Source organism: Dermochelys coriacea, chromosome 7, assembly GCF_009764565.3.
Source record: "Dermochelys coriacea isolate rDerCor1 chromosome 7, rDerCor1.pri.v4, whole genome shotgun sequence".
Classification (NCBI taxonomy): domain Eukaryota; kingdom Metazoa; phylum Chordata; order Testudines; family Dermochelyidae; genus Dermochelys; species Dermochelys coriacea.
This window is the reverse complement of record NC_050074.1, coordinates 126,012,051-126,036,448: the sequence shown is the minus strand read 5'-3', so window position 1 is coordinate 126,036,448 and position 24,398 is coordinate 126,012,051. Positions and strand designations below refer to the sequence as shown.

General features: G+C 65.0%; 1 protein-coding gene across 1 annotated transcript; it reads left to right on the top strand.

Moving 5' to 3' along the window:
- Positions 1-2,427: 2,427 nt before the first annotated feature.
- RRP12 (ribosomal RNA processing 12 homolog) lies at positions 2,428-23,972 on the top strand. Its single transcript, XM_038410969.2, has 34 exons — positions 2,428-2,703; positions 4,452-4,684; positions 4,940-5,023; positions 5,579-5,655; positions 6,085-6,190; positions 6,582-6,698; positions 6,980-7,118; positions 7,473-7,600; positions 7,964-8,062; positions 8,736-8,827; positions 8,964-9,075; positions 9,271-9,368; positions 9,541-9,655; positions 10,350-10,492; positions 13,714-13,835; positions 14,600-14,664; positions 14,813-14,975; positions 15,311-15,465; positions 16,028-16,095; positions 16,492-16,585; positions 16,910-17,068; positions 17,211-17,291; positions 17,510-17,615; positions 17,977-18,084; positions 18,573-18,730; positions 19,525-19,616; positions 19,808-19,960; positions 20,352-20,518; positions 20,795-20,911; positions 21,396-21,445; positions 21,695-21,773; positions 22,183-22,250; positions 22,879-22,961; positions 23,532-23,972. The coding sequence occupies exons 1-34, from the start codon at positions 2,436-2,438 to the stop codon at positions 23,632-23,634; spliced, it is 4,002 nt and encodes a 1,333-aa protein (XP_038266897.2). The 5' UTR covers positions 2,428-2,435; the 3' UTR covers positions 23,635-23,972.
- Positions 23,973-24,398: the final 426 nt, after the last annotated feature.

The following is a 24,398-nucleotide window of genomic DNA, read 5'->3' as shown; positions in this document are numbered from 1 at the left end:
GACTCCAACGAGAGACTGCTGAATTGGAATTAATTTGCAAACTGGATACAATTAACTTAGGCTTGAATAGAGACTGGGAATGGATGAGTCATTACACAAAGTAAAACTATTTCCCCATGACAGGTTTCAGAGTAGCAGCCGTGTTAGTCTGTATTCGCAAAAAGAAAAGGAGTACCCGTGGCACCTTAGAGACTAACAAATTTATTAGAGCATAAGCTTTCGTGAGCTACAGCTCACTTCATCGGATGCATTTGATGGAAAAATTTGTTTTCCACCAAATGCATCCGATGAGGTGAGCTGTAGCTCACGAAAGCTTATGCTCTAATAAATTTGTTAGTCTCTAAGGTGCCACGGGTACTCCTTTTCTATTTCCCCATGGTATTTCTCCCCCCACCTCACCCCCCACTGTTCCTCTGATATTCTTGTTAACTGGTGGAAATAGCCTACCTTGCTTGTCACCATGAAAGGTTTTCCTCCTTCCCCCCCCTGCTGCTGGTGATGGCTTATCTTAAGTGATCACTCTCCTTACAGCGTGTATGATAAACCCATTGTTTCATGTTCTCTGTGTGTGTGTATATAAATCTCTCCTCTGTTTTTTCCACCAAATGCATCCGATGAAGTGAGCTGTAGCTCACGAAAGCTTATGCTCAAATAAATGTGTTAGTCTCTAAGGTGCCACAAGTACTCCTTTTCTTTTTGCGAATACCAACTAACACAGCTGCTACTCTGAAACCGCCCAAATAAATGTGTTAGTCTTTAAGGTGCCACAAGGACTCCTGTTGTTTTTCCAGGAAGTGCGACAGTGGTCACAGAGTTTGAGTGCCCATTGTGAGACCCATGAGCCCTGATTTTCAAAGGTGCTGGTTGCCCACAACACTGTCACCAACTCTTATGACATTTGGTGTTTGTTCCCACTCTAGGCCTGAGTGTTGAGCAAAAGTTCAGGGCCCTGCAGGTTGTTTCTGTTAGGAGGAGAAATTGGTGATGGAGCCAGGTATCTCGGGTACAACCCTGTGCATATACAAATAATGAACAAAGTCCACGTAAGAACAGCCAGACTGGGCCAGGGCAATGGTCCATCTAGCCCAGTGTCCTGTCTTCTGACACTGGCCAGTGCCAGGTGCCCCAGAGGGAATGAACAGAATAGAGAATCCTCAAGGGATCCATCCCCCGTGGCCCATTCCCAGTTTCTGGCGAACAGAGGCTCGGGACACCCAGATCATGGGGTTGCGTCCCTTCCCATCCTCACTAATAGCCATTGCTGGACCTAGCCTCCAGGAACTTATCTAGTTCTTTTTTGAACCCAGTTATAGTTTTGGCCTTCACAACATCCCCTGGCAAGGAGTTCCCCAGGCTGACAATATGTGGTGTGAAGAAGTACTTCCTTGTGTTTGTTTAAACTTGCTGTCTGTTAAGTCCTGTTAATAAGTCCTGTTCCCCTGAGCACAGCAGGAATGGAACTGTAGGAGACAGTTTCTTTGCTCACAGCTCTGAGCCCCTGTCAGACTGCACTCTGCCCAAAAGCCCTCCACTCTCTCTAGGCTTTCATGGGGCCACGGTGCCGGTGCTTGTGTTGCTGTGTGGGGCTTCCTTGCTGCCTTTTCTCTCATCTTCTCTGGTCTTTCTGCCTCTTTCACAGACACCCAAACCTTCACAAAATAATAGCCAGCAAAACCCTTCCACCCTCGTGTGGCTTTGTTTTGGGTGGTGACATGCCTGAGTTTGAGGCGGAGGCTGCTGTTGTTTCAGCCACCTGGGTCCATAAAAGAGCTGGCTGGCTTCCTCCCTGAAGGGCAGTGGTTATGCACAACATGCTCTTCTGAAAGCCCCAGCTCCCAGAGTCATGGGATTAGGTCCAACTCTCAGTTTTCTTTAAGGGTTCCAGCCCTAGAGGTGGCGGGTAAAGGCCTGGAAATGTGACCCCTAAAGGCACCAGCATTAGAAGGCTAATAAAAGGACCCACATTGAGTCTCAAACTCATCTCATGATTCCGGGGGCCTTGGCTCATGACTTTTAATGACGGTGGTGACAAGCCGGACATTGCCACAACTCCCTCTGGAGCCCGTGGGGCTCAGCCCCTCTGACAGTCCGGCTCTGGCTGCTCCCGAAAGCCCCAAGGGCGGTGGCCGGTTCCGAGAACTCGGGCTGTGACGGCTCTGGGCCGGCTCTGGGGCTCTCTGACGGGCGCAGGGCGGGGGCTCTAGGGCAGAAGCCCCCTGGGGCAGGGGCTGTGTCCCCCCGGCCACATGGGCGGGGCTGAACTGGATGGGGGGAGCCCCTCGGTGCTGGGCCCAGCCCCAGCTGTGCCCCCACGGCAGCCCCTGGCCGTGCCCCACAGGCTCCCGGGGCGGGGGGCGGGGACTGGCTGGCAGCGAGGGCGGAAGTAGTGGCCGTGGCCGACAAGAGAAAAAAAATCCCCTCTGCCCGCAGTAAAGATGGCGTCCTGCCCAGACCGGAAGTGCCCCCACTCCCGGGCCGGAAGTGGCGGCAGAGAGGGCGGAAGTGGGCCGCACGTGGTTTCCGCGTGGCCGGCGCAGCCGTGGTTGTGCCCCGCCAGGCTCGCGATGGGCAAGGCCGGGAGGCTCCGCTCCGGGGCCGCGCGCAAGCTCCAGCGCTGGCGGAAGGGGCACAGCAGCGACAGCAACCCCGAGAGCCGCCGCCACCGCCTGGCCGCCCGCGGCCGCTTCTTCAGCCGGCCCGCGGGTGAGCCGTGGGAAGGGGCCGGGGGGGCCAGGCAGGGGGCGGGGCCGTGGGAAGGGGCCGGGGGGGCCAGGCAGGGGGCGGGGCCGTGGGAAGCGGGGCCAGGCAGGGGGCGGGGCCGTGGGAAGGGGCCGGGGGGGCCAGGCAGGGGGCGGGGCCGTGGGAAGCGGGGCCAGGCAGGGGGCGGGGCCGTGGGAAGGGGCCGTGGGAAGCGGGGCCAGGCAGGGGGCGGGGCCGTGGGAAGCGGGGCCAGGCAGGGGGCGGGGCCGTGGGAAGCGGGGCCAGGCAGGGGGCGGGGCCGTGGGAAGCGGGGCTGGGGGGCCAGGTGGGGCTGTGGGACGTGGGGGGGCCGCACTCTGTGCTTAAGGGGCTTGGGGCACATGCCACCCAGTCGATCTTCACACCCTGCCCCTCCTGGTGCTGGGGCCCCCAGGCTGCCCCCTGTGTGGAGCCCCTTTCCCGGGTCTCCCGTGGCGCTGGGTGGTGCAGGCTGCTCCCCCTGGGGTGCTTGTAGGGAGACGCTGGGGCCGGCGGGGGGGGGATGGTCCTTGGGCTCTGGCCCAGTGCAACGTTTTGGCTCAATCCAGTTTCCAGCTCCCTTGGGGACGGGAGATGAGAGTGGGGCACAGCATGGGGCTGGGGGGAACAGCTTGTCTGTCAGGGTGCTGGTCTCAGGGGGCAGGGCAAAGGCAGGATGGGGCCAGAACTGACCCGCACCGTGCCATGGGGCCTGCCGCTGGGGCGGTTGGCAGGCTGCGTCTGGCTGGCAGCTGTGGGATGTGTCAGCTGTCCCAGCGGGGGGGTTGTGTGGAAGATCATGGGCTCTGGGTCCGGGCCCGCCAGCCTGCGTGTCTGTGCGGAGTGCAGCAGTCCCGATCCTGGCCGGGGCCTCTGGGTGCGAGTGCGCTGCAGCCAGGAGCACCTCTGCGAAGGTGATGCAAAGCCTGACGTGCAGGGCCGCGGTCCCCGGACTTGAAAGATGCCAGGAAAATGTGCCTGGGTTATAAAGCCCTTGGTGTCGTGAGCGCCGGGGGGCAGTGCTGGGAACTGGACCTGGCACCAACTCCTGTGCTGGGAGCTGCGGGAGGCCAAAGCACGGCCCGTGCCCTGGGGGTGTTGAAAACCCAGGTGCGGCGGGTAACACTGGCTGGGATTTGTTTCTCTCACCCGTTTGGAAGTATCACCTCTCAGCTTCGGTAGGGAAATGCTGCTCTGGCAAGGCACAGTTGCCTGCCGCAGCCAGGGCCACAGGTGGTGAAAGCTGCTGGCTACCTTGGCCGGAATCAGAAACTACCTAGACACTGCTGGCGTCTCTGCACTGCACTGGCTAGGAGATGGTGACGGGGCTCTTGAGTTCCAGGACCCCCTGCCCTGACACAGCACAGCCGAGCACTCCTAAGGCTTTGCCTCCTGAAGGGGAGGAGGCTGGGCTGGGCTGGGCTGGATGGATTGGCCTGGGGTGTCTGTACCCTGGTGAGCAGCCTTATCGACCCTCTGCTCCCTCGGTCACTGCTCTGCCTCCTCGGTGGTTCTGGCCCAGGGCTCTCGTTCCACACGCTGGAGGTCTGTGGCCCAGCCAGGCCGTCAGAGGTTCAGGCGCTGCAGGCCTGGCCCGTCCCGTCCCGGAGGACCTGTGTTTGGAGCCTGGGTGCATTGGCTGCATGGCAGCGTGAGGTTTAGGGCGCCAGCCTGGGGGAGGGGAGGGAATTCAGGTGTTGGTCTGGCCGGCCCTGAGCACGTCCATCCCACAGAGAAGAGCGACCTGACTGTGGATGCCGTGAAGTTGCACAATGAGCTGCAGTCGGGGTCCGTGCGCTCGGAGCTGGCGGGCGAGGGCGCCCAGCTCCACATGGAGGAGGATGACGGACCCGCTGTCACCGAGAAGTCCTCGTGCACCTTCCTGAGCGGCTTGAGCGACTGCACCAATGTCACCTTCAGCAAAGTGCAGCGATTCTGGAAGTCCAACTCTGCGGCGCACAGAGAGGTGGGTGGGGCGCTCAGCTTGGGGGCAGGGGCGACTCTGGCCTTTGCCTCGGGGGGGTGCACTTTGGGGCCTTCGTGAGCATTTTGCCCCTGGCCTGGCCCGGACCCTGCGGGGGGGGGGGGGGTGGCATGTTCTGAGGCTGGGTTCTTGCCCCCCGGCCTGGCCTGGACCCTGCAGAGGGGGTGGGGCGGCGAGCTCTGGGGCCAGGCCTGCGTCCTGTGGTGCTCACCCGTCCCCTCCTGCCTGCTCTCGCAGATCTGTGCCGTGCTGGCTGCGGTGACGGAGGTGATCCGCTCGCAGGGCGGCATGGAGAGTGAGACCGAGTACTTCGCTGCGCTGGTGAGTGGCCGTGTGCGTGGGGCGGGTCTCAGCTAGAGGTGGGGAGCAGCCTGTGCTGGAGGGTGCTAGAAGGGACTGTGACCTTCCCTCTGCACTGGGCTGTCCCGGGGTGTCTGGACGGGCTGCATATGGCCAGGGGCTACGGGGGTGTCCGTGAAGGACCCTGGGTACTGTGGCAGCAGAGCTCTAGCTAGGAGGGCCAGGTGCTGACCCCCCCCCGCCCCCAGCTGCACTCGGTGGGGCTGAGCCCTGGCTCCTGGGGCAGGGGGATGGTTCCTTCAGTGAGCTGGAGGTGAAGCTGTCAGGCAGCGTGAGTTCGAGGGACATGGACTCCGCCATGGTGGGCCTGGGGGTGTCCAGCCGGGGTCCGGCCAGGCAGTTGCCTTATGTAGAGGGATGGGCTGGGGATCCGTGAGTGGCTCTTGGTGCAGCCCCAGGGGCTGCGTGCTCTGCTATCCCTGCCATGGAGCGTCAGCTGGCTCCTGGGACCCCCCCCAGCCCTGGGGTCACCCACCGGCCACGGGGTCCCCCCACTCACCCCAGCTGTGTTGTCAGATGACGACGCTGGAGGCTGTGGAGTCGCCGGAGTCACTGGCTGCTGTCGCCTACCTGCTCAACCTGGTGCTGAAGCGGTGAGTCGCCCCCGCCCATGGGTTACTCTCACTGCCTCGGGGGGCCGGGGCCCGGGCCAGGGTGAGGCAGGGACCAGGGATGGAAACAAGGTGTAGGGGACAATGCAGGGTGCTGCTTGCAGGCCGGCTGGGCTGGGGGGAGGCATGGGACGGGGCTGCAGGAAGCATTGTAACGTGTGCGGCTCTGAGCCCAGGGGCCTGTGTGGGGCCATATGGCCGCTGATGGCTGGTGTCTCTGAGATGAGCTGGCAGGACCACCCATGTCGGAGGGTCCCACTCAAGGGGTCTTACCCTCCAGCTCCGGGGTGCGGCAGGGCTGGGAATCACAGCTGGGGGTGTGGGGTGGAGGCAGTGCAGCGCATCTCCCATTGTCCCCCTCCCCGTTGTGAGCCCCCAGCCATGCTGATGCCCTCCCCTCTCTGCCCGCAGGGTGCCAGGGCCTGTGCTGATAAAGAAGTTCTCGGACACCTCCAAAGTGTTGATGAGCATCATGGCCTTGCAGGCCGGCAGCGGCCCCTCCTCCGCCCTGCGGTGGGTGAGTGCCGCCAGCAGGACGTGGGCAGGGGGTCACTAGGGTGCGGCTGGCCGGGGGTTGTGAGTTGGGGCAGCTGGCTCGGACTCCCTGCCCTCAGTGAGGGTGTGAGTGGTACAGGGCCCATCCCCTTGTACTGGGCCTTGGGGGGGGAAGGGGAGGGTGCATGTGTCTCCCCCAGGATCCTGGGGTTCCTGCCGTCCCCGGATGGGTCAGGCTGGTGGGGGTGCTCAGTGCTGGGGAGGGGCAGTCTGACTTTCGGGACTGAGGGGGAGTCAGATGTGCAGGGGAAGAGCAGCCGGACTTGGGGGGCTAGTGGGGGGAGGCAAGCAGTTGCCCTGGCTTGGGAGGGTGGCACCAATACCCACGTGTCCCTGTTGGTCTCTCCCTGTAGGTGCTCTCCTGCCTGGCCACACTGCTACGGAAACAGGACCTGGCAGCCTGGAGCTACCCCATCACGCTGCAGGTTTACCATGGCTTGCTGAGCTTCACGGTCCACGCCAAGCCCAAGGTGAGCCCATCAGGACCCTGTGGGGTGCCCCCTCCTGCCCCCCAAGTGGGGCCCTGTGTAGCTCTGCCCCAGTCTGCGGGTCTCGCTAGGGCCTGGGTCTGGAGCTGCCTGGTCTGTGTGATGCTTTGGGTGCAGGGGTCCCAGCCCTGTGGGGGCTGGCCAAGCAGGCGGGTGCACTCCAGGGGCTCCCAGCCCCGGCTCTTGCAGGTGTTGGCCTCCCTGATCCTTGGCAAGAGGCTGCCTGGGGCACCCCCTGCTCACCCCGCTCCCACGCTCGGCAGGTGCGGAAGGAAGCCCAGCATGGCATCTGCTCCATCCTGAAGGGCAGCGAGTTCCTGTTCGGGGACACGGCTCCCACACACCACCCAGCTGCACAGTCCACAGCCCGGTTCTGTGTGCAGGAGATCGAGAAGTCTGGAGGTACGGGGGGGGGATGGGGATGTGGGGTACACGGCTGTGGGGAGTGCATGGGGACTGGAGAGGGTGTGGGGGGTGCATGGGGACCTGGCTGGGACGTGGGGTGCACAGCTGTGGGGGGTGCATGGGGACCTGTCTGGGATGTGGGGCTACTGGGTGACTGCCAGGCTCTGGGGTCTGTGCTGGGCTTTTTGGCTCCTGACCCCCACGCTGCTGCCCCTGAGCTGCACGCAGTGGGTTCGGTGCTGAGCTCTTGGGGCCCGGCAGCCCCTGGCAGAGGGGTTCAGTCATGGGGGCCTTGCTGGCCGGGCTGAGCAAGGGGCTGTTCTGTGTGTTCATCTCTGCCCCGTTTCCCAGGTACCAAGGAGGCCACCACCACCCTGCACGTCCTGACCCTGCTCCGGGACCTGCTGGCCTGCCTGCCCCTGGCCGCGGTGAAGACCTGCTGCGAGACCCTTCTCCGTGTCATGACCCTCAGCCATGTGGTGAGCAGCCGGCCAGGCTCCGGGTGGGAGGGGGACCCATCACTGTCCTCGGCTCCCAGCTTCTCACCCCGGGACCGACCAGGCACTGTCCCCCAGCCCTGACACACCACGGCTAGGACTCCACAGCGCCCGCTTCCTGCCGGCCCGGGCCAGCTCCGCGGGATCAGGCAAGGGGGCCCTGCAGGGTACCGGGGTGTGTGCGGGGACACCTGGACTCCATCGGGGACAATCCCGCCCCTTCCTGCTGGGTGCAACGATTGTGGGGCTCCCGGCTGGGGCTGGGATCTGCCCAGGCCTGTGGATCGAGGGGCCCAGTGGGGTGGCACCTTCCCCCATCGCTCCCTAATGCTGTGCCCTTTGCAGCTGGTGACGGCGTGTGCCATGCAGGCTTTCCACAGCCTCTTCAGCGCCAAGCCTGGCCTGGCGTGCCTGTCTGCCGAGCTCAACGCCCAGATCATCACCGTGAGTGCAGGGGCGGGGTCACGGAGAGGGGGCTGAAGGATGGGGGCGGAAAGGGGGCAGCGGGGTCACCGAGAGGGGGCCGAGAGGGGGCAGCGGGGTCACGGAGAGGGGGCCGAGAGGGGGCGGCGGGGTCACGGAGAGGGGGCTGAGGGATGGGGACGGAGAGGGGGCGGCGGGGTAACGGAGAGGGGGCTGAGGGATGGGGACGGAGAGGGGGCGGCGGGGTCACGGAAAGGGGGCTGAGGGATGAGGACGGAGAGGGGGCGGCGGGGTCACGGAGAGGGGGCTGAGGGATGGGGACGGAGAGGGGGCGGCGGGGTCACGGAGAGGGGGCTGAGAGGGGGCGGCGGGGTCACGGAAAGGGGTCTGAGGGATGGGGACGGAGAGGGGGCGGCGGGGTAACGGAGAGGGGGCTGAGGGATGGGGACGGAGAGGGGGCGGCGGGGTCACGGAGAGGGGGCTGAGGGATGGGGACGGAGAGGGGGCGGTGGGGTCACGGAGAGGGGGCCGAGAGGGGGCGGCGGGGTCACGGAAAGGGGTCTGAGGGATGGGGACGGAGAGGGGGCGGCGGGGTCACGGAAAGGGGGCTGAGGGATGGGGACGGAGAGGGGGCGGCGGGGTCACGGAGGGGGGGGGCATCTTTCACTGAGCCCGCCCCGCCCTGCCCCGCCAGGCCCTGTACGACTACATGCCCAGCGAGAACGACCTGCAGCCCCTGCTGGCCTGGCTGGCCGTCATGGAGAAGGCGCACAGCAACCTGGCCAGGTACTGGGCTGGGCCGGGATTGGGGTGGCAGGGGCCCCATGGGGGTGATAGGAGGGGGGAGCGGGGGCCCCTGTTGGTGGAAGGGGAGCGGGCGGGGGCTCTCCCTGGTGCTGGACTCTCCCTCTCTCTCTTGCAGGCTGCAGAGGGACATGTGCTGGGGACACCTCTCCCGCCTCTTCACGGCGGCCATGAGCTGCCTCCGCTCCCCCCACCCACAGGTGCTGGCGGCCGCGACCCAGACACTCAAGGTACCGTGAGCGGCTGCTCCCCCCGACCCGCCCCGGCCTGGCCTGGCTGTCCTGGGGTGTGGCTATTCCAGCCCCCGCCATGGGGCACCGGGCTTTGCTGGGCAGGATCTGCCCCGCTGCAGCCTGCTCCCGTGCCTGGCCCGCATGGGGCTGAGGGGCCTGGCTAACCCCTCCCATCCTGACTGCCCCCTGCAGGCTCTGCTGAGCGAGTGCGTTGCTCCCCACATGGCCGAGCTGGGGCCCGTTTCTGCCTCCACCTCCGGACCTGCCTCCCACGTCTGCAGGATGTTCAGGTGAGCGGGGCCCGCCTGGCTGTGGGGCTGGGGCTGCCCGGTGGCCCCCTCCAGGCTCTTGTGCCTGCCCCGCAGGGAGCCCCGTGTGATGGGTGCTGGCGCTGTGCGTCCTCCTGTGACGGGTGCTGTCTGTGCCCCGGGCGTGCTGACCCAGTGCTCTCTCCCGGTGCAGGGCGGTGGAGGAGGGCTTGACGTACCAATTCCACGCGGCGTGGGCCTCCGTGCTGCAGGTGCTGCGGGCCTTCTTTGAGGCGTGCGGGAAGCAGTGCCATCCCTTCATGAGGAAGGTAAGGGGGCAGGGAGAGCCCTGGGTGCTCAGCAGGGTGACTCAGAGAGGGGCCTGGGCTCAGGGCTCTGGGGCTGGGCCTGGCAAATGCTTCCCATGATACGGAGGCTGCTGAGAGCCGGGCGGTGGCGCTGGCTTCCCAGATGTGGGCATTTGGGTGGCGAGCAGGTGCTTAAAGCCCCGTCCTGGGCATTCCAAGGGCCGTTCCAGGGTAGCAGGGTGGAGGAGGAGTCCAGCAACGGCTTCCCAGACCCAGGCTGGCCTACCCTGCAGCAGCTAGCCCAGAGTGGGGGAGCGTGTGCATGGCACCCTGCTGCCCAGAGCCCGGGTTGCTATGGCTAAGGGGCTGCATGCCCCTGTGGATGGCTCTGCCCTTCCCCCCCGGGGCAAAGCAGGTTCCAAGCGCTGTCCTGGGGCCTGAGATCTCTGGGCAGGCTTGCTCCTGCCTCCTTAGTCCACCCTGGCTGGTGCTGGCTGCCCTCCTCTTCGGAGGTGGCTGCATTGACATGGCCCCACCTAGAGCGCTTGGGGACGGGATCTGCTCTGAGAAGGTCTCGGACTGTGACCAGGCATGCGACTGTCTCAGTAGGGCTGGGGGGGCGGGGGGCACACCCCTGCCCGTGGATGGGGGTTGCTCTCTGGCACAGGGAGCCTCTGGGAGGATTCCGTGTGACCACCCCGTCTCTGCTCTGCAGTGTCTCCAGTCCCTGTGCGACCTGCGCCACTCCCCACACTTCCCCCATACCAGCGAGCTGGACCGGGCAGTGGGGGCTGCTGTGGCCAGCATGGGCCCCGAGGTGCTGCTGCAGGCTGTGGCCCTGGAGATAGACGGCACAGAGTGAGTACGACCCCCGGGCGGCTGCAGGGAGCCACGGCTGGGCCTCACCCTCCTTCAGACAAACAGCTGGACGGGTCCAGGGGCCGGATTCCAATAGGGCTGTACCAGGAGCCCTAAACCTTTACGCATCTGCATGGAGTCACGGGGTCTGGTCTCTGCCCCAGGCTGTCCCCAGTCTGCCGGGGGTGACCCCTCTAGTGGGCCGGACCGAGGGCCTCTCTCTGCACCGCAGGGGCAGGACTCCACACCGGGCCTCCGGCACCAGCAGTCCCTGTCTCTCCCCAGGGCTCCCTGCAGCGAATGCAGCCGGGCCAGACTCCTGCAGAAGGCTTGTGCTGTAGCTTTGAGTGTTTCCAGGGGCACAGGCAGCCCCTTCCAAACAAGGGAACTGGCCACGGGGCCGGAAGCCCTTCGCCCCGCCCAGACCCTTCTGGGCAGCCCAGCCACGCTCCGGTGAACCCCCCCCGGTCAGGCTGTGTCTGACCTCCTGAGCCAGTTCCCAGGTGTCACGGAGCCCCAGGGTCAGTGCTACAGCTTGGAGGAAGAGTGAGACCCCTCTGGGGTCTGGGCCGCTGAAAGGTTCCCAAGAGCATAAGAACAGCCATACTGGGTCAGACCAATGGCCCCTCCTGCCTGATAGCCATTGCTGGCCCTGTCCTCCAGGAACTTATCTAGTTCATTTTTGAACCCACTTCTACTTTTGGCCTTTTCAGCATCCCCTGGCAAGGAGTTCCACAGGCTGACTGTGTGGTGTGAAGTGCTCCATGTGGTTGTTCTCACCCTCCTCCCTGCTAATGTCATTCAGTGACCCCATTTTGTGTGTTATGCGAAGGCCCCAACCCCTCCCCGTCTCTTCCCACTCTGTTCCACCCCAGCCCCTCCTGCACACCTCGGAACAGCTGATCCCCGGTGGGCGGGAGGGAGAGGGAGGTGCTGATCAGCGGGGCTGCCGGTGGGTGCTCACCACCCACCATATTTTCCCCATGGGTCTCCAGCCCCGGAGCACCCACGGAGTCGATACCTATGAAGCGAAAGAGCAAATAACACATCCTTATTCGCTTTCTCCGCACCAGTCATGATTTTATAGACCTGGATCATCTCCCCCCGAGTTGTCTCTTTGTCAAGCTGAACTGTCCCAGCCTTTTTAATCCCTCGTACGGAAGATGTTCCATTCCCTTCATCGCTTTCGTTGCCCTTCTCTGCACCTTTCCCAGTTCTCACCAGGGTTCCTTCTAATTTTTCTCACCCATGTGCGGAATGAATTTTATGTGCACCAATATGGAAGCGACGTGTGACACATCATCTCCATATTGGTGCACGTAACAAAATGTGGCGGGCGTGGGGCCAAGGGGTATGGAGTGTGGGAGGGGGTGGGCTCTGGCGTGGGGCCGGGGACGAGGGGCTCAGGGCTGGGGCAGAGGGTTGGGTGCAGGGATTGAGGGCTCCGGCTAGGGGTGCAGGCTCTGGGGTGCAGCCAGGGATGAGGGGCTCCGGGCTGGGGCAGAGGATTGGGTGCAGGGGGTGAGGCTTTGGGGTCCAGAAGGGTGCTCCAGGGCTACAGTGTGGAGAAAGGACTCTCTCTCCCCCTCCCCCCACTCTCTCTCCCTGCAGCGGCATCTGGGCTGGGGGAGAGAGGAGGTACCCCTCCCCTGACCCCAGCAGGTCTGGGCTGGGGGAGGGCCGTGGCAGGTTGGAGGCCAGGCTAGGTGGGGTCTGGGTGCCCCTCCCCTGGCTGCGGCAGGTCCCCAGGCAGGTTCCCTGGGCACCTGTGCAGCGCTAAATAGGCTGCTGCCCGGCCATGCAGCTTACCGAGAACATAGGTTCTAATGTATCTTTTTTGAGAGGGGGCAGCCAGGTCTGTACTCGGCATTCACAGCGTGGGCATGCCCTGGATGTATATAGGGCAGTATGATATTTACTGTCTAATTATCTATCCCTTTCCTAATGATTCCTAACATTGTTAGCTTTTTTTGACGGCCGCTGCACATTGAGTGGATGTTTTCAGAGAACTATCCATGATGACCCCAAGATCTGTTTCTTGAGTGGGAACAGCTAATTCAGATTGCATCATTTTGGATGTATAGTTGGGATTGTTTTCCGATGGGCATTGCTTTGCATTTGTCAACACTAAATTTCATCGGCCATTTTGCTGCCCAGTCACCCAGTTTTGTGAGATCCCTTTGTAACTATTTGCAGTCAGCTTTCGACTATCTTGAGCAATTTTGTATTGTCCACAAACTGTTGACCCCTTTGTCCAGATCGTTTGTAATGTGTTGAACAGCACTGGTCCCGTTCAGACCCCTGGGGACATCACTGTTTACCTTGTTCCATTGTGAAAACTGACCGTATCTTCCTACACTTTGTTTTCTATCTTGTAACGAGTCACTGATCCGCAAGAGGGGCCGTCCCTTTTATCCCATGACAGCTTACTTTGCTTAAGAGCCTTTGCTGAGGGACCTTTCAAAGGCTTTCTGAAAGTCCAAGTAAACTATAGCCACTGGATCCCCCCATCCACATGCTTCTTGACCCCCTAAAAGAACTCTAGTAGATTGGTGAGGCTTCACAAAAGCCATGTTGACTCTTCCCCAGTATATCCTGTTCATCGATCTGTGTGTCTGACCATTCTGTTCTTTACTGCAGTCTCAACCAGTTTGCCCAGCACTGAAGTCAGGCTCAGCGGCCGGTATTTGCCAGGATAACCTTTGGAGCCTTTTTTTAATAATCAGCATTACACTAGTTATCTTCCAGTCATTGGGGGCCGAAACTGATTTAAACTACAGTTATTCGCTCTGCAATTTCACATCTCAGTTCCTTCAGAACTCTTGGGTGAATCCCAGCTGGTCCTGGTGACTTATTACTGTTTAGTTCATCAGTTTGTTCCAAACCTCCTCGAACGACACCTCAACCTGGGACAGTTCCTCAGATGTGTCACCTAAAAAGACTGGCTCAGGCGTGGGAATCTCCCTCACCCTCTCAGCCGTGAAGAGCAAAGCAAAGAATTAATTTAGTTTCTTGTCTGCCTGGAGCACTGCTTTAGCCCCACTGTCGGTTTGGCAGCTTCCTGCTTCCAGTGTATGTAATGGAAGGTTTGGTTTGTTTGAGCCTTTGGTTCGTTCTCCCGGACGCTGTTCCCACGCTGGGGGCGAAGCACCGATCCTGTGGATCTGTGACGGCGGCAGGAGCGTCCCCTGCTGCACCTCACCTGTGTGTTCCCTCCACAGGGAGACGCTGGATTTCCCCCGCAGCTGGCTCCTGCCAGTGATCCGGGACCATGTCCAGGGCACGCGGCTCAGCTTCTTCACCAGCTATTTCCTGCCCCTGGCGGCCACCCTGAAAAGCAGAGGTAACTAGCGGGGGTGGGGGAGGGCCCCAAGGCGAGGTGCAGCCAATGCTGCAGGCAACCCCTCCATTCAGCCTGGTGCGGGGAGCGGGGGGTATCACCGCACTGGGGGGCACGGGGGCAGTCCCCAGAAGGCATGTCCCCATGGGGCACTGAGCCAGCATGGCTCCCACAGGGCAGGATAGGCAGATAGGGAGCACTGACTGAATAAACTGTACCCTGGCCCATCTCCTGCTATGGGTTCAGAGGCCATGGTCTGGGTGCTCTGCTCCCCAGGGGCCCTGAGGTCAGAGGCTGGTGGTGCCTTTGCTCTCTCAGATCCTGCTGCCCCCCATGGGCAGATTTGCCCCATTGCAGGTGGCCCCGGGACACTCCCAGGGATGCCCCTCCCCTGTGTTAACTCCGGGGTCGCAGTCTGTAAGTACCCCACAGGAAATGGGTACTGGAGGGTGCACGCTGCCGTCTAGCCGAGGAAGGTCTAACGTGACCTGGGGCTGGAAGCTGGAGCAAGACACACCGAGGCAGGAAATCAGGCATGGATCTGTGCCAGGGCAGGGAATTAACCCCTGGAACATCGCCCCGGGGCAGGTGGCTTCTCCGTCACTGACAATGTTTAAATCCAGGTGATCGGCTCTGGGGTCATTGCGGGGCTGGTCTCTGGCCTGAGCTATCCAGGGATCAGACGAGTGGATCCCAGTGGGCCCTTCTAGCCGCAGGGTCTAGGCATCCCCTGCAGCCCTCACGTCTCCCTTGTCTCTTTGCTGCAGCTGTGGAGCTGGCGCAGGCCGGGAAGACTCTGGAGTCCAAGATCTATGACACGCTGCAGTGTCAGGTGAGAGGCTCAGGCCGTGGGGGTCATAGGGTGGGGCTGCCAGGAGCAGGGGCCTGCAGCTAGGCTGGCTGGATCCTCGCGAGGGACGGCTCTGCTGTGTCAGGCTGGTGTCCCCTCCACCCCTTCACGCGCCTCCTTTACCTTTCAGATCTGGACCATGCTGCCTGGCTTCTGCACCAGGCCCACGGACTTGGCAGCCTCCTTCAAAGGGCTGGCGCGGACGCTGGGCACGGCCATCAGTCAGCGGGCAGACCTGCGGCTCACCGTCTGCCAGGCCCTGCGCACGCTCATAAGCAAGGGCTGCGAGACGGGTAAGGGTCGGGCCCCGGGGTGCTCCCTGCAAGGGGACTGGGCCACTCGGCAGGTGGAGGGGCACGTTGCTGGGGCAGGTGCGCATCCTTCAGCGGCCTGGGAGCTGCAGTGCGGCGGGGCCGAGGTCCAGTCTCCAGGGCCTTCAGTCAGCCCTGAGCTCCCCAGGGTGCTGGAATGCCCAATGGTCTTTCCCATCTGGGCTGGGTTCTGGGGATCCCAGGGTTGTGGGAAGGTGCCAGGCGTGAGCAGCTGGATCCCTCTGGCCACGTGTGGGGCAGTGGGTGAGTCCGAGGGCCCCGGCTGCAGACCCTCACTGCTCTGTGCCTCTCCTCAGACGCCGAGCGGGCGGAGGTCGGCCGCTTCGCCAAGAACTTCCTGCCCATCCTGTTCAATGTGTACAGCCAGCCGGGGGACGCTGGGGAGGGCGCAGTCCATCGGCGCTCATTGTTGGACACCGTCCGCACGTACCTGACAATCACTGAGCAGCAGGTGAGGTGGGCGGGGGCCCGGACCAGCCCTGTGGGGCAGGGGGTAGCTTTGTGGCATAGGGCAGCGCAGCCAGCTGTAACGCCGGCAGAGGGAGCCCATGAAAGCAGCTCCTGGCGGGCCCTGCCGCAGAACCAGCTGCTGGCATCTAGGCGCTGCGGAGCTCAGGCCTTGGGACGCTGAGTGAGCATGGCTGTGGGGTCGTTCCCCCTGCCAGGGGCCTCACAGAGATGCTGTGTCTGGGTAATGCGTAGGTGCTGGGGAGGAGCACACCCCAGGGAGGTATTGAATTCCCTCTGGAGCCCCTGATCCTAGGCAGCCGCTCTCCAGCAGGGTCCCTAGCTGGTGGGGGGCTCAGCGAGGACCCTAGGGAGCTGCCGGCAGTGGGGATTGAACGCTGGGGGGCTCAAGGCTCTGCTGCCTGAACTATCGGCCTTGCTCAGAGGCTGCCACGTGCTCGCCACCTCCTGCGGGCCAGTGGGCAGAGCCGTGCTGAGCGGGGGTTACATGGGTGGGGTGCGGCCCCTGAACTGATCCCGGGTCGGCGGTTCGTCCCCTCCTGCAGATGGTGTGCGGGTTCCTGGAGACAGCCAGCGAGAAACTGACCAGCCCCGAGAGCACCGAGTTCACCAGGTAATGCCGCAGGTTAGCGTTCTGCCTGCCATGCCCCTGGGCGCCCCCTTCCCGGGCCTGGACACAGCCGAGCTGCTGGGGGGCACTGCACAGAGCACTGGAAGCGACCTCCTGACCCCCACAGTTCCTCTGCTCCACAGACTCATCCTGTTCCCCCTTCTGACTGGGTGGGTTGTTTGCCCTGCTGGTGCTGGGGGGCTGGCCTGGAGCCTGCCTTGCTGGTGGCTAGGAAGTCTCACTTGCGGCGGCGTGGCCCTGGCCAGTGTCCCCCCACTTGTTCTCGCTGCGGCTGGGCAGAGGGGGGCACGGCGCTGAGATCCTTCCCCCCAGCAGGGAGCCGAGCCGGGCAGCGTCCTGGGCATCCCACCTCCCCTCTGCTAACTCCCTCTGCTGCAGGCTCTCCATCCTGGACCTGATAGTGGCCATGGCGTCCTACACCGACGAGCCCTCCCTGGGTGCCCTCTACCACACCATCCAGCCCTCCCTGCAGGTGAGTCGCCCAGGCTGGGGCCGTGGGGCTGGGGCGGGAGGGGACTGGGTGCCCTGCGAGGGCCTCCTGGGCACCAGTGCGGATGGAGCTGCTTCCGGCTCCCCGGTCCCTCCATCCCTCGCTGCATGAGGCTGGGATGGAGGCGGGCTCTCTGGAGGCGGCCTGGCTCCTGACACCTCTCCCTGGATCTGGGGAGCGGAGAGGCTCTGCGGCACGGGGGTCTGTGGCTGAGGCTCGCTCAGTGAAGGGGGGTGAGGCTGGCTCTGGGGGGGAGAGGTGCGGGCGGGGGCTTGGCTGACGCCATCTGGTGCCGTCTCCCCGCAGAGCAAGGAGCACGGCATGCAGAAGAAGGCGTACCGCGTGCTGGAGGAGGTCTGCGCAGCTCCCCGGCTCCCCTGCCAAGCCTTCGTCCGCAGCCACCTGGAGGAGCTGAAGAGAGATCTGCTGGGCTCCCTGCAGAGCGCGGCCTCCCCAGCCAAGAGGGTGAGCCGGGCTGGGGGCAGCGTGCCCAGGGGCAGGCGATGAGGAACCTGTGGGTGTGGGGCAGGTGGCATGGCCCGGGGGGAAGAGGGAGCACACAGGGGTGTCTCTGGATCTGACCATGCTGTCCTGCTCCCCTCCCCAGCCGCGGCTGAAGTGCCTGTTCCACATTGTGAAGCAGCTGACGGCTGAGCATGAGGACTTCATCGTGGCCCTGGTCCCAGAGGTGAGGGGGTGGGGGTTGGCCCCTGGGGGAGTGGGGGTTCCGGGCGGGATGGCACACACAGCCAGGCTGTTCTATGGGAGCGGGCTCCCTGCAGAGTGCCGCTAAAACTTGGTGCAAGCGGCGCTGGGGAGAGGGGAGGGCAGGCGCTGGGGAGAGGGGAGGGCAGGCGCTGGGGAGGGGAGGGCAGGCGCTGGTTCTGATGGTGTTTGCACCGCCAGGTGATTCTCTGCACCAAGGAGGTGTCGGTGGGGGCCCGCAAGAATGCCTTCGTGCTGCTGGTGGAGATGGGGCAGGCCTTCCTCCGCTTTGGCCCCACGCCGCAAGGTAAGGCATCCCTACTCCTGGCCCACTCTGGGCCCCGGGTCCTCCGATTTCCACCCCCATCCATGCCAAGGCCTCTCCAATGCTAATTCCACCAGCCCAGCCATATAGCTGCTTCCAGCCCCCTCTGTGGGAGGCCCTGCCTACCCCTCTGTCCTGGCCCCATGGGGCGCAAAGGCCTGTCCTGCATGGCCCCGGTGGCCAGCATGCCTTCCAATTCCCTGCCCATGCTGTGGGCTGCAGTGGGGCCTACTGGGGCCGGGCACCAGGGCTAGCCTGGCAGAGGGCCCCAGCAGAGCCGGGAGGCCTTGGAGCTGCCACGGGGCAGGGCGGAGCTAACGCGGGGCCGTCCCTTCCCGCACAGGTGCCATGCAGCGGTTCCTGCTCCTGGTCTACGCGGGGCTGACGGGCTCGGTCACCATGATCAGTTGCACCGTGCTGGCGCTGACCCGTCTCCTCTTCCAGTTCAAAGGTGAGGGGCTCTGTGGGGAGGGGTGGGAAGGGCTGTGCTGGGGCAGGGGCTGGAACCCCAGCTGCTCTCCTTGACGCAGGGCTGAGCAAGGGGTGTCTGACCCCCTGTGGCTGGGGCAGCCCCCGGGCACCTCCGCTGGCGCTCGCAGCCGGGCCCGGGCTGGGAAGTGCCCCAGCAGCATCCGTGGGTGCGCTGTGCGCACATGGGGAGCACAGTCGGGGCCTACTGCACCCCTGGGCCAGCGGCTAGGGGCGCTGAGGCCAGTCAGAAGGCGGGGCGAGAGGAAAGGCCCCGCCCCATGGCTAAGGGGGCTGGCGCTGAGCGCAGGTCATGTTGGGCAAGCGTGTCCTGAGCCAGACTCTCTCCAGCCTGCTCCCCTGGGCTGGTTTGGGTTCCCCGGCTCCACTCCCCAGGGCTGCTGCTGCACCAGCCGGGGGGGGGGGCCGGGGGGACCCCACTGCCTGGCCTGAGCCCTGTGTTTCTTGCAGATCACATGGGGCTGGCGGTGGCCGAGCAGCTGCTGCAGAATGTCTGCCTGCTGCTGGGCTCGCGCACGCGGGACGTGGTCAAGGCGGCCCTGGGTTTCCTCAAGGTGGCCCTGCTGCTGGTGGACGCCCAGCTGCTGGCCAAGCACGTCCAGACCATGGTGAGTCGGGGTCGGGGGGGCAGGCCTGGCTCCAGAGAGGGAGCGGCTGCCCTTAGAACAGGGTCCCTGCCAGGCATACGTGGGTCCTGCCCACAAGCTGGGGGCACATGGAGGGGCCCTTCCCTTGCTCTGGCTGCCTGCCCCCTCTAGGGCCATTGGGGCCCAATCCTGGCCCTGAGGTGGTTGCTGCCAATCCCTGTTCCTGGTGACCCACGCCAAGGCCTGTCCTGCAGTGCGAGGGCCCGGGTGAGGCTCCTTTCCCACAACAGCTGCCAGGGGTCACTGCGCTCCGGCCGACTGCCCGGTGCCTGGGCTCTGAGCACGCGGGGAGAGCACCCGCTGCCAGGCACCCACCCAGCGCCGGCTTCCCCCTCCCAGCTGGCAGGGGAGGGTGGCAGGGCTGTGAGAGCGTGGGGGGGCAGGGGTGACAGTGCAGGGACGGTGAGACCTTGCTGGGGAGTGCTGAGTAATGTCTGAGGGGTGGGGCCCATGGGCAGGGGGAGATGTATGCTGTCCCATGGGGGTGGGGGATGGTGTGGGGGGAACACGCATGCTGTCCCTGGAGATTGTAGGGAGGTGCCTGCACATCCTCTTGTGGGGAAGGGGGTGAGGCGGGCATGCTCTGTCCTGGGGGGGGGAAGGGAAGGGGATGGAGGGGCACTGTCCCAGGGACTGGGGGTGACGTGCGCTGTCCCGGGAGGGCTGGGGATGGGGGGGATGTGTGCTGTCCCAGGGGGATGCGGGGGGACGCGCTCTGTCCCGGAGACTGGGGGTGATGCGCTCTGTCCCGGCAGCTGGAGGCCGTGGGGCGCCTGACTGACGACATGCGGCGTCACTTCCGCATGAAGCTGAGAAACCTCTTCACCAAGTTCATCCGGAAATTCGGGTGAGCAGGCCGGGGAGTGGGGGGGCTGCAGAGCTCGCGCTTGGGCCGCAGGCATGTCCCCTGACTTTGAGCTGGGCGAGGGTGCATGTCAGGGGGAGGGGAGGCTGCTCTATGTTGGGGGGTGTCAATCAGGGGGCTGTGCCATGCTGGGGGTTGCTGAGCTCGTGCTCTCTCTCTCTCTCTGCCCCCAGCTTCGATCTGGTGCGGGGGCTGCTGCCCGCCGAGTACCACAAGGTGCTACTGAACATCCGCAAGGCGGAGGCCCGGAGCCGCAAGCAGCGAGCCCTGAAGCAGGCGGTGGCCGCGAGTGAGGAGGCAGTGCCGGCGCAGCCCAGGGGAGACAGGTACTGAGGGGAGGGGAGCCCAGGGCCTGGCACGTGGGGAGCCTCTGCCAGCCACGGTGCTGCCTGGCTTGTCCCTCAGGAGACTTGTGGGGCAGGGACATCTGTGTCCAGGGCTGGGTTCCTCAGGAGTTGGGGAGGAGGGGTGAATGACATCCCAGGGCCCGTGCTGGGGGGTGGCGTGGGGCCGGGGAGGGGTTCTCGCGCCCCGGGGCCCGTGCTGGGGGGTGGTGTGGGGCCGGGGAGGGGTTCTCGCGCCCCGGGGCCCGTGCTGGGGGGTGGCGTGGGGCCGGGGAGGGGTTCTCGCGGCGTGGGGCTGGGCTGGGGGGGGTTTCGGGCTGGGCGCTCTGCATTGGCCTGGCACAGCACCCTTTGCCGATTCTCTCCGTCCCAGCGTGGAGGAGCTCCTGGCCGACTCGGACGAGGAGGAGGAGGGCGAGAGGCGTGGCAGCCGAGAGCAGAGGAAGCAGGCACGGCAGAAGAGCCAGGCCTGGCTGAAGGAGGGCGAAGGGGACGAACCTCTCAACTTCCTGGACCCCAATGTGGCCCAGAGAGTGCTGGGTAAGGAGCGGCTGACGGGGCCCAGCATTGAGCCGTGGCAGGACGTGGCTGTGTCAGCTAGGGGACCTTGGCCGTTGCCCCTGCTGTCTGGGTCGTCCCCATCCCCCAGTGCACGCAGGCTGGGCTTTGGGGGGCTGTGCACGGTGGGGATAGCCATGGGCATGCCCCAGCTGGGGGTGGGTTGGGTTCCTGGCCGTGTTCCCAGCCAGGGCCCCTCTCGGCTCGAGCCGCGTCTGCCCCGGCCTCGCTAACCGCTCCATCTCTCGGCTGAACCAGCTACGAAGCCGGGCAGCGGCAGGCCTAGGGGAGCGAGCCATGACTTCAAGGTGTCGGCGGACGGGCGCCTGATTATCCGCGAGGGCCCCGAGGACGAGGACGACGAGGGAGCCAAAGGTACCGACCGGGGTGGAGAACGCGGGGAGCCGGCTCCCACACACCTCCTCTGGAGGCTCAGCGACCTGCTCCGGGTTCACCTCCTCCCACTCAATGCTCCACGTCGGGCCGCCCCCTCCCTGCCCCAGTGCCCGCAGCTGGCATGCTGTGTGGTGGGGTGTGGGTCCCGGAATGTCCCATGGGCATGGGGTCTGGGGTCAGCCCTCTGCTGGGCTCATGGCAGCCTGGGCAGGGCTGGGGCAGCCGGGCGGGGGCACTCTTTTGAGCTGTGGAGCTGCCTGGCCACACCCACCTGGTGATGTGGGGCAGCCATAGCAGGCAGGTCTCCTCTCCTGGCAAAGGCGCCCTGGGGCCACCCACACCCCTGCTGGGCACAGCAGCAGGGGAGCCGGGTCTGTCCCTGAGCCACCCTCCGTCTCTCTCTGCTGAGGCAGGAGGTCTGGGCCCTGGCTGCCAGCTCTGACCCGGCTGTTCTTTGCTCTAGGGGTGGATGAGGAGATGGCCGACCTGATGCAGGAAGCGGGGATCCGGAGCGTAAGTACTGGCACTTGCCCCCGGGGCCGGGCTCAGGCCAGTCATGCCCTGCGGCCCCAGAAGGGGTTCGTTCCAGGAGAGAGACTGGGACCCGGGGCAGGCCCTTGTCTCTGCCTGGGGCACGGCCTTGTGGGCAGGGCCTCACCAGCAAAGCAGATACCCATGGTGGGGAGGGCGGCCCAGAGGGATGTGGGGGTGGGGAGAGCGGGGGTCCCAGCTGCTCCTGGCTGAGCTGCCCTCTCCCTGCAGAAGAAGGCTCAGAAGCGCCGGTTCCGGGAGGAGGTGGAGGACGAGGAGCCGGAGGACAGGACCCAGTTGCACTACAAAGGTGACTCCAGGCTGCGCGGTGCTGCCTCCAGCGTGCGTGGGGGGGCCCCCGGCGCCTGCACAGCCGGCCAGCTCCCAGAGGGCGAGGCGTCCCCAAGGCCTTGGCATTGGCTTCCACCCCCAGCTCCTGCGGCTGGAGCTGGGTCCTGGGTGGGCTCCGGGTCCCTGTGGGAGTGCTGGGCTTGAGCCTGGTTCCAAGGCTGGGCTCAATCACTGGCACACCCTGGCAGTCCTGGGGATCACCCCCACCTTGCCCACGGCCTGGGGCAGAACTCAGGGGTGCGGGATGCCCAGCTCTGTGCTGGTTCCTGCCTCTCGCCCTCCCCGGGCAGGGACCATGAACCCGGGGCCCCCCCTCCCAATCTCAGCCCCGGAGCTGCATCTGATGCACGTTTGCTGCTATTTTTCAGCTGGAGGCTCCGGCATCCACCGGCGGCTGGGCGCAGGGCCAGCACTGGGGGCAGACTACAAGGCCAAGGTAAGGAGGCAGGGGGAGTGGCTTTCCATGGGCTCTCGGGGGGCAGGCTGAGGGGGCTGGGGGTGGAGCAAAGCTGCAGGGCCCCGTGTCCAGGGGCTTTGGGGTCTGCCCTGGGAGGGACCAGATGGCAGGGCAGTGCTGTTGCCTGGTGCCCCCCTTTGCAGCATGTGGGGCTGGAGCACGGCTGCTGTGCTGCCCAAGACCCTGCACTTGGCAGGAAGAGTCGCCTGGGGCAGTTTCCCAGCCTGGAGCTGCAGCGTTTCCCTGGCCATGGGTGCAGGGGGCTCTGCCTGGGGGTGCCCTGGGGTGCGTTCCCTGGGATTGTGTCTCTGCCCTCACAGTCTCCTGGTCTGGCTCCCTCCCTGGAGCAGGTCTCTGCAGCGCTGGCATGGCCCAGCGGTTGCCCCTGACGGGGTGGACTGCAGCCCTGCTGCCTGGTCCTGGAGGTGGCTACAGCCAGGCCGGGCCCTGGGCTTGGTGAGAGGGTGGGGCTGGACCCTGCTGGCCCCGTGGCTGCATCGGGGCCATGTCACCTGCTCCCCGCTCGGGGTCCCCTGCCCAGGGCTGTCAGCATGCCTGCCCCGACCTGCGAGTGCTGGTTCCTCATCCCCCCCCGTGTGCTCCCCAGAAAGGCCGAGGTGACGTGAAGAAGAAAGGCCGGCTGGACCCCTACGCCTACATCCCGCTGAACAGAGCCAAGCTCAACCGAAGGTGCGGCTGGGGGTCACCCGGGGACGTGACGACTCTGGGGCTGGGGTGGAACTGGAGTGAAGCCGGGAGTCGATCCCTGTGCTCCGTAACCCTGTGCATGGCCCTGCAGCTGGGAGTTCCCGCCAGCGCCCCCTGCTGGGAGAGGCCGGGGCTGGAGTAGCCGGGAGCCCCCCCACACACAGAGCCAGTGCCCTGCCCCCGCCCACAGCACCCCCTGCTGGGAGAGGCCGGGGCTGGAGTAGCCGGGAGCCCCCCCACACACACAGCCAGTGCCCTGCCCCCCCACAGCGCCCCCTGCTGGGAGAGGCTGGGGCTGGAGTAGCCAGGAGCCCCCCTTACCCCCCACACACACAGCCAGTGCCCTGCCCCCCCCCCACAGCGCCCCCTGCTGGGAGAGGCCGGGGCTGGAGTAGCCGGGAGCCCCCCCACACACACAGCCAGTGCCCTGCCCCCCCCACAGCGCCCCCTGCTGGGAGAGGCCAGGCGCTCCCCAGCTCGGTGGCTTGCTGTGAAGCTGGCTTTGGGCAGTGCCCGCTCTAACCTGTGCCCTCTGCTCCTGCCCCTGCCCAGGAAGAAGGCGAAGATGCAGGGACAGTTCAAGGGGCTGATGAAGGGGGCCCAGCGGGGTGCGCAGACTGGCCGCAAGCACCGCCAGAAGGAGCGTCGTGTGTGAGCCGGGGCCCCTCAGGGCTTTGAACACCCCTTCCCCCCACGCCCCCTGCCATCTTCGAAAACCCTCCCGGGCCAGACGCTGCTCCCTGCCCTCCCAGAGCCCCGTCTGCCCTTTCTGTGGCCCTGGCAGAAGGAGACGGACACTGACGGTGCGAGGTTTGTTGGGAGCCACCCGCGCCCCCCCTTGTTCCGGACGTGGGTGGGCTCCCAGCTGCAGCTGGGCCCTCTGTTTGGGGAGGAGGAAGCTGCCTTGGCACGGAGCCAGGCTGGGGAGTGGGGCGAGCCCGTGACTGGCTGCATTGAACTAGCATGGTGAGAAATAAACACGGTGCCACCTCACGCTGCTCCCTCGCCATTCGTCCTGCCAAGAGGGCCCTGCTGTGTGGGGATATGCCCGGGGTGGGGCCAGAGTGAGCGGCGGGGCCAGGCCCCATCGCTTCTCCCCACACTCTGCCCATTAACCCTCCCTGCTGTGACTGGTTCCAGCCTCCCAGCAGCCTCCTGCTGCCCCCCGTCCCATGCTGTGCTCAGACCCATGGCGGGTTTGTCCAGTGCCCTGCGCCCACGGGGCTTGGAAACTGGCACTCTGGGGTGTGGCTGGGCCGAGAGCAGCCGTGGGGAGGCTGGGGGAACCGTAGGCTCACTCCGTTCCTGCCCGCTGGCTCGTGGGGCTGAGAGCCGGGCTGCCGGCCAGTTCCCCCACCACCCCGCCTGTCCCAGCCGGCTCTGCTAGGGCATGGCGTGTCCCATCCCTGTGCCAGGGCT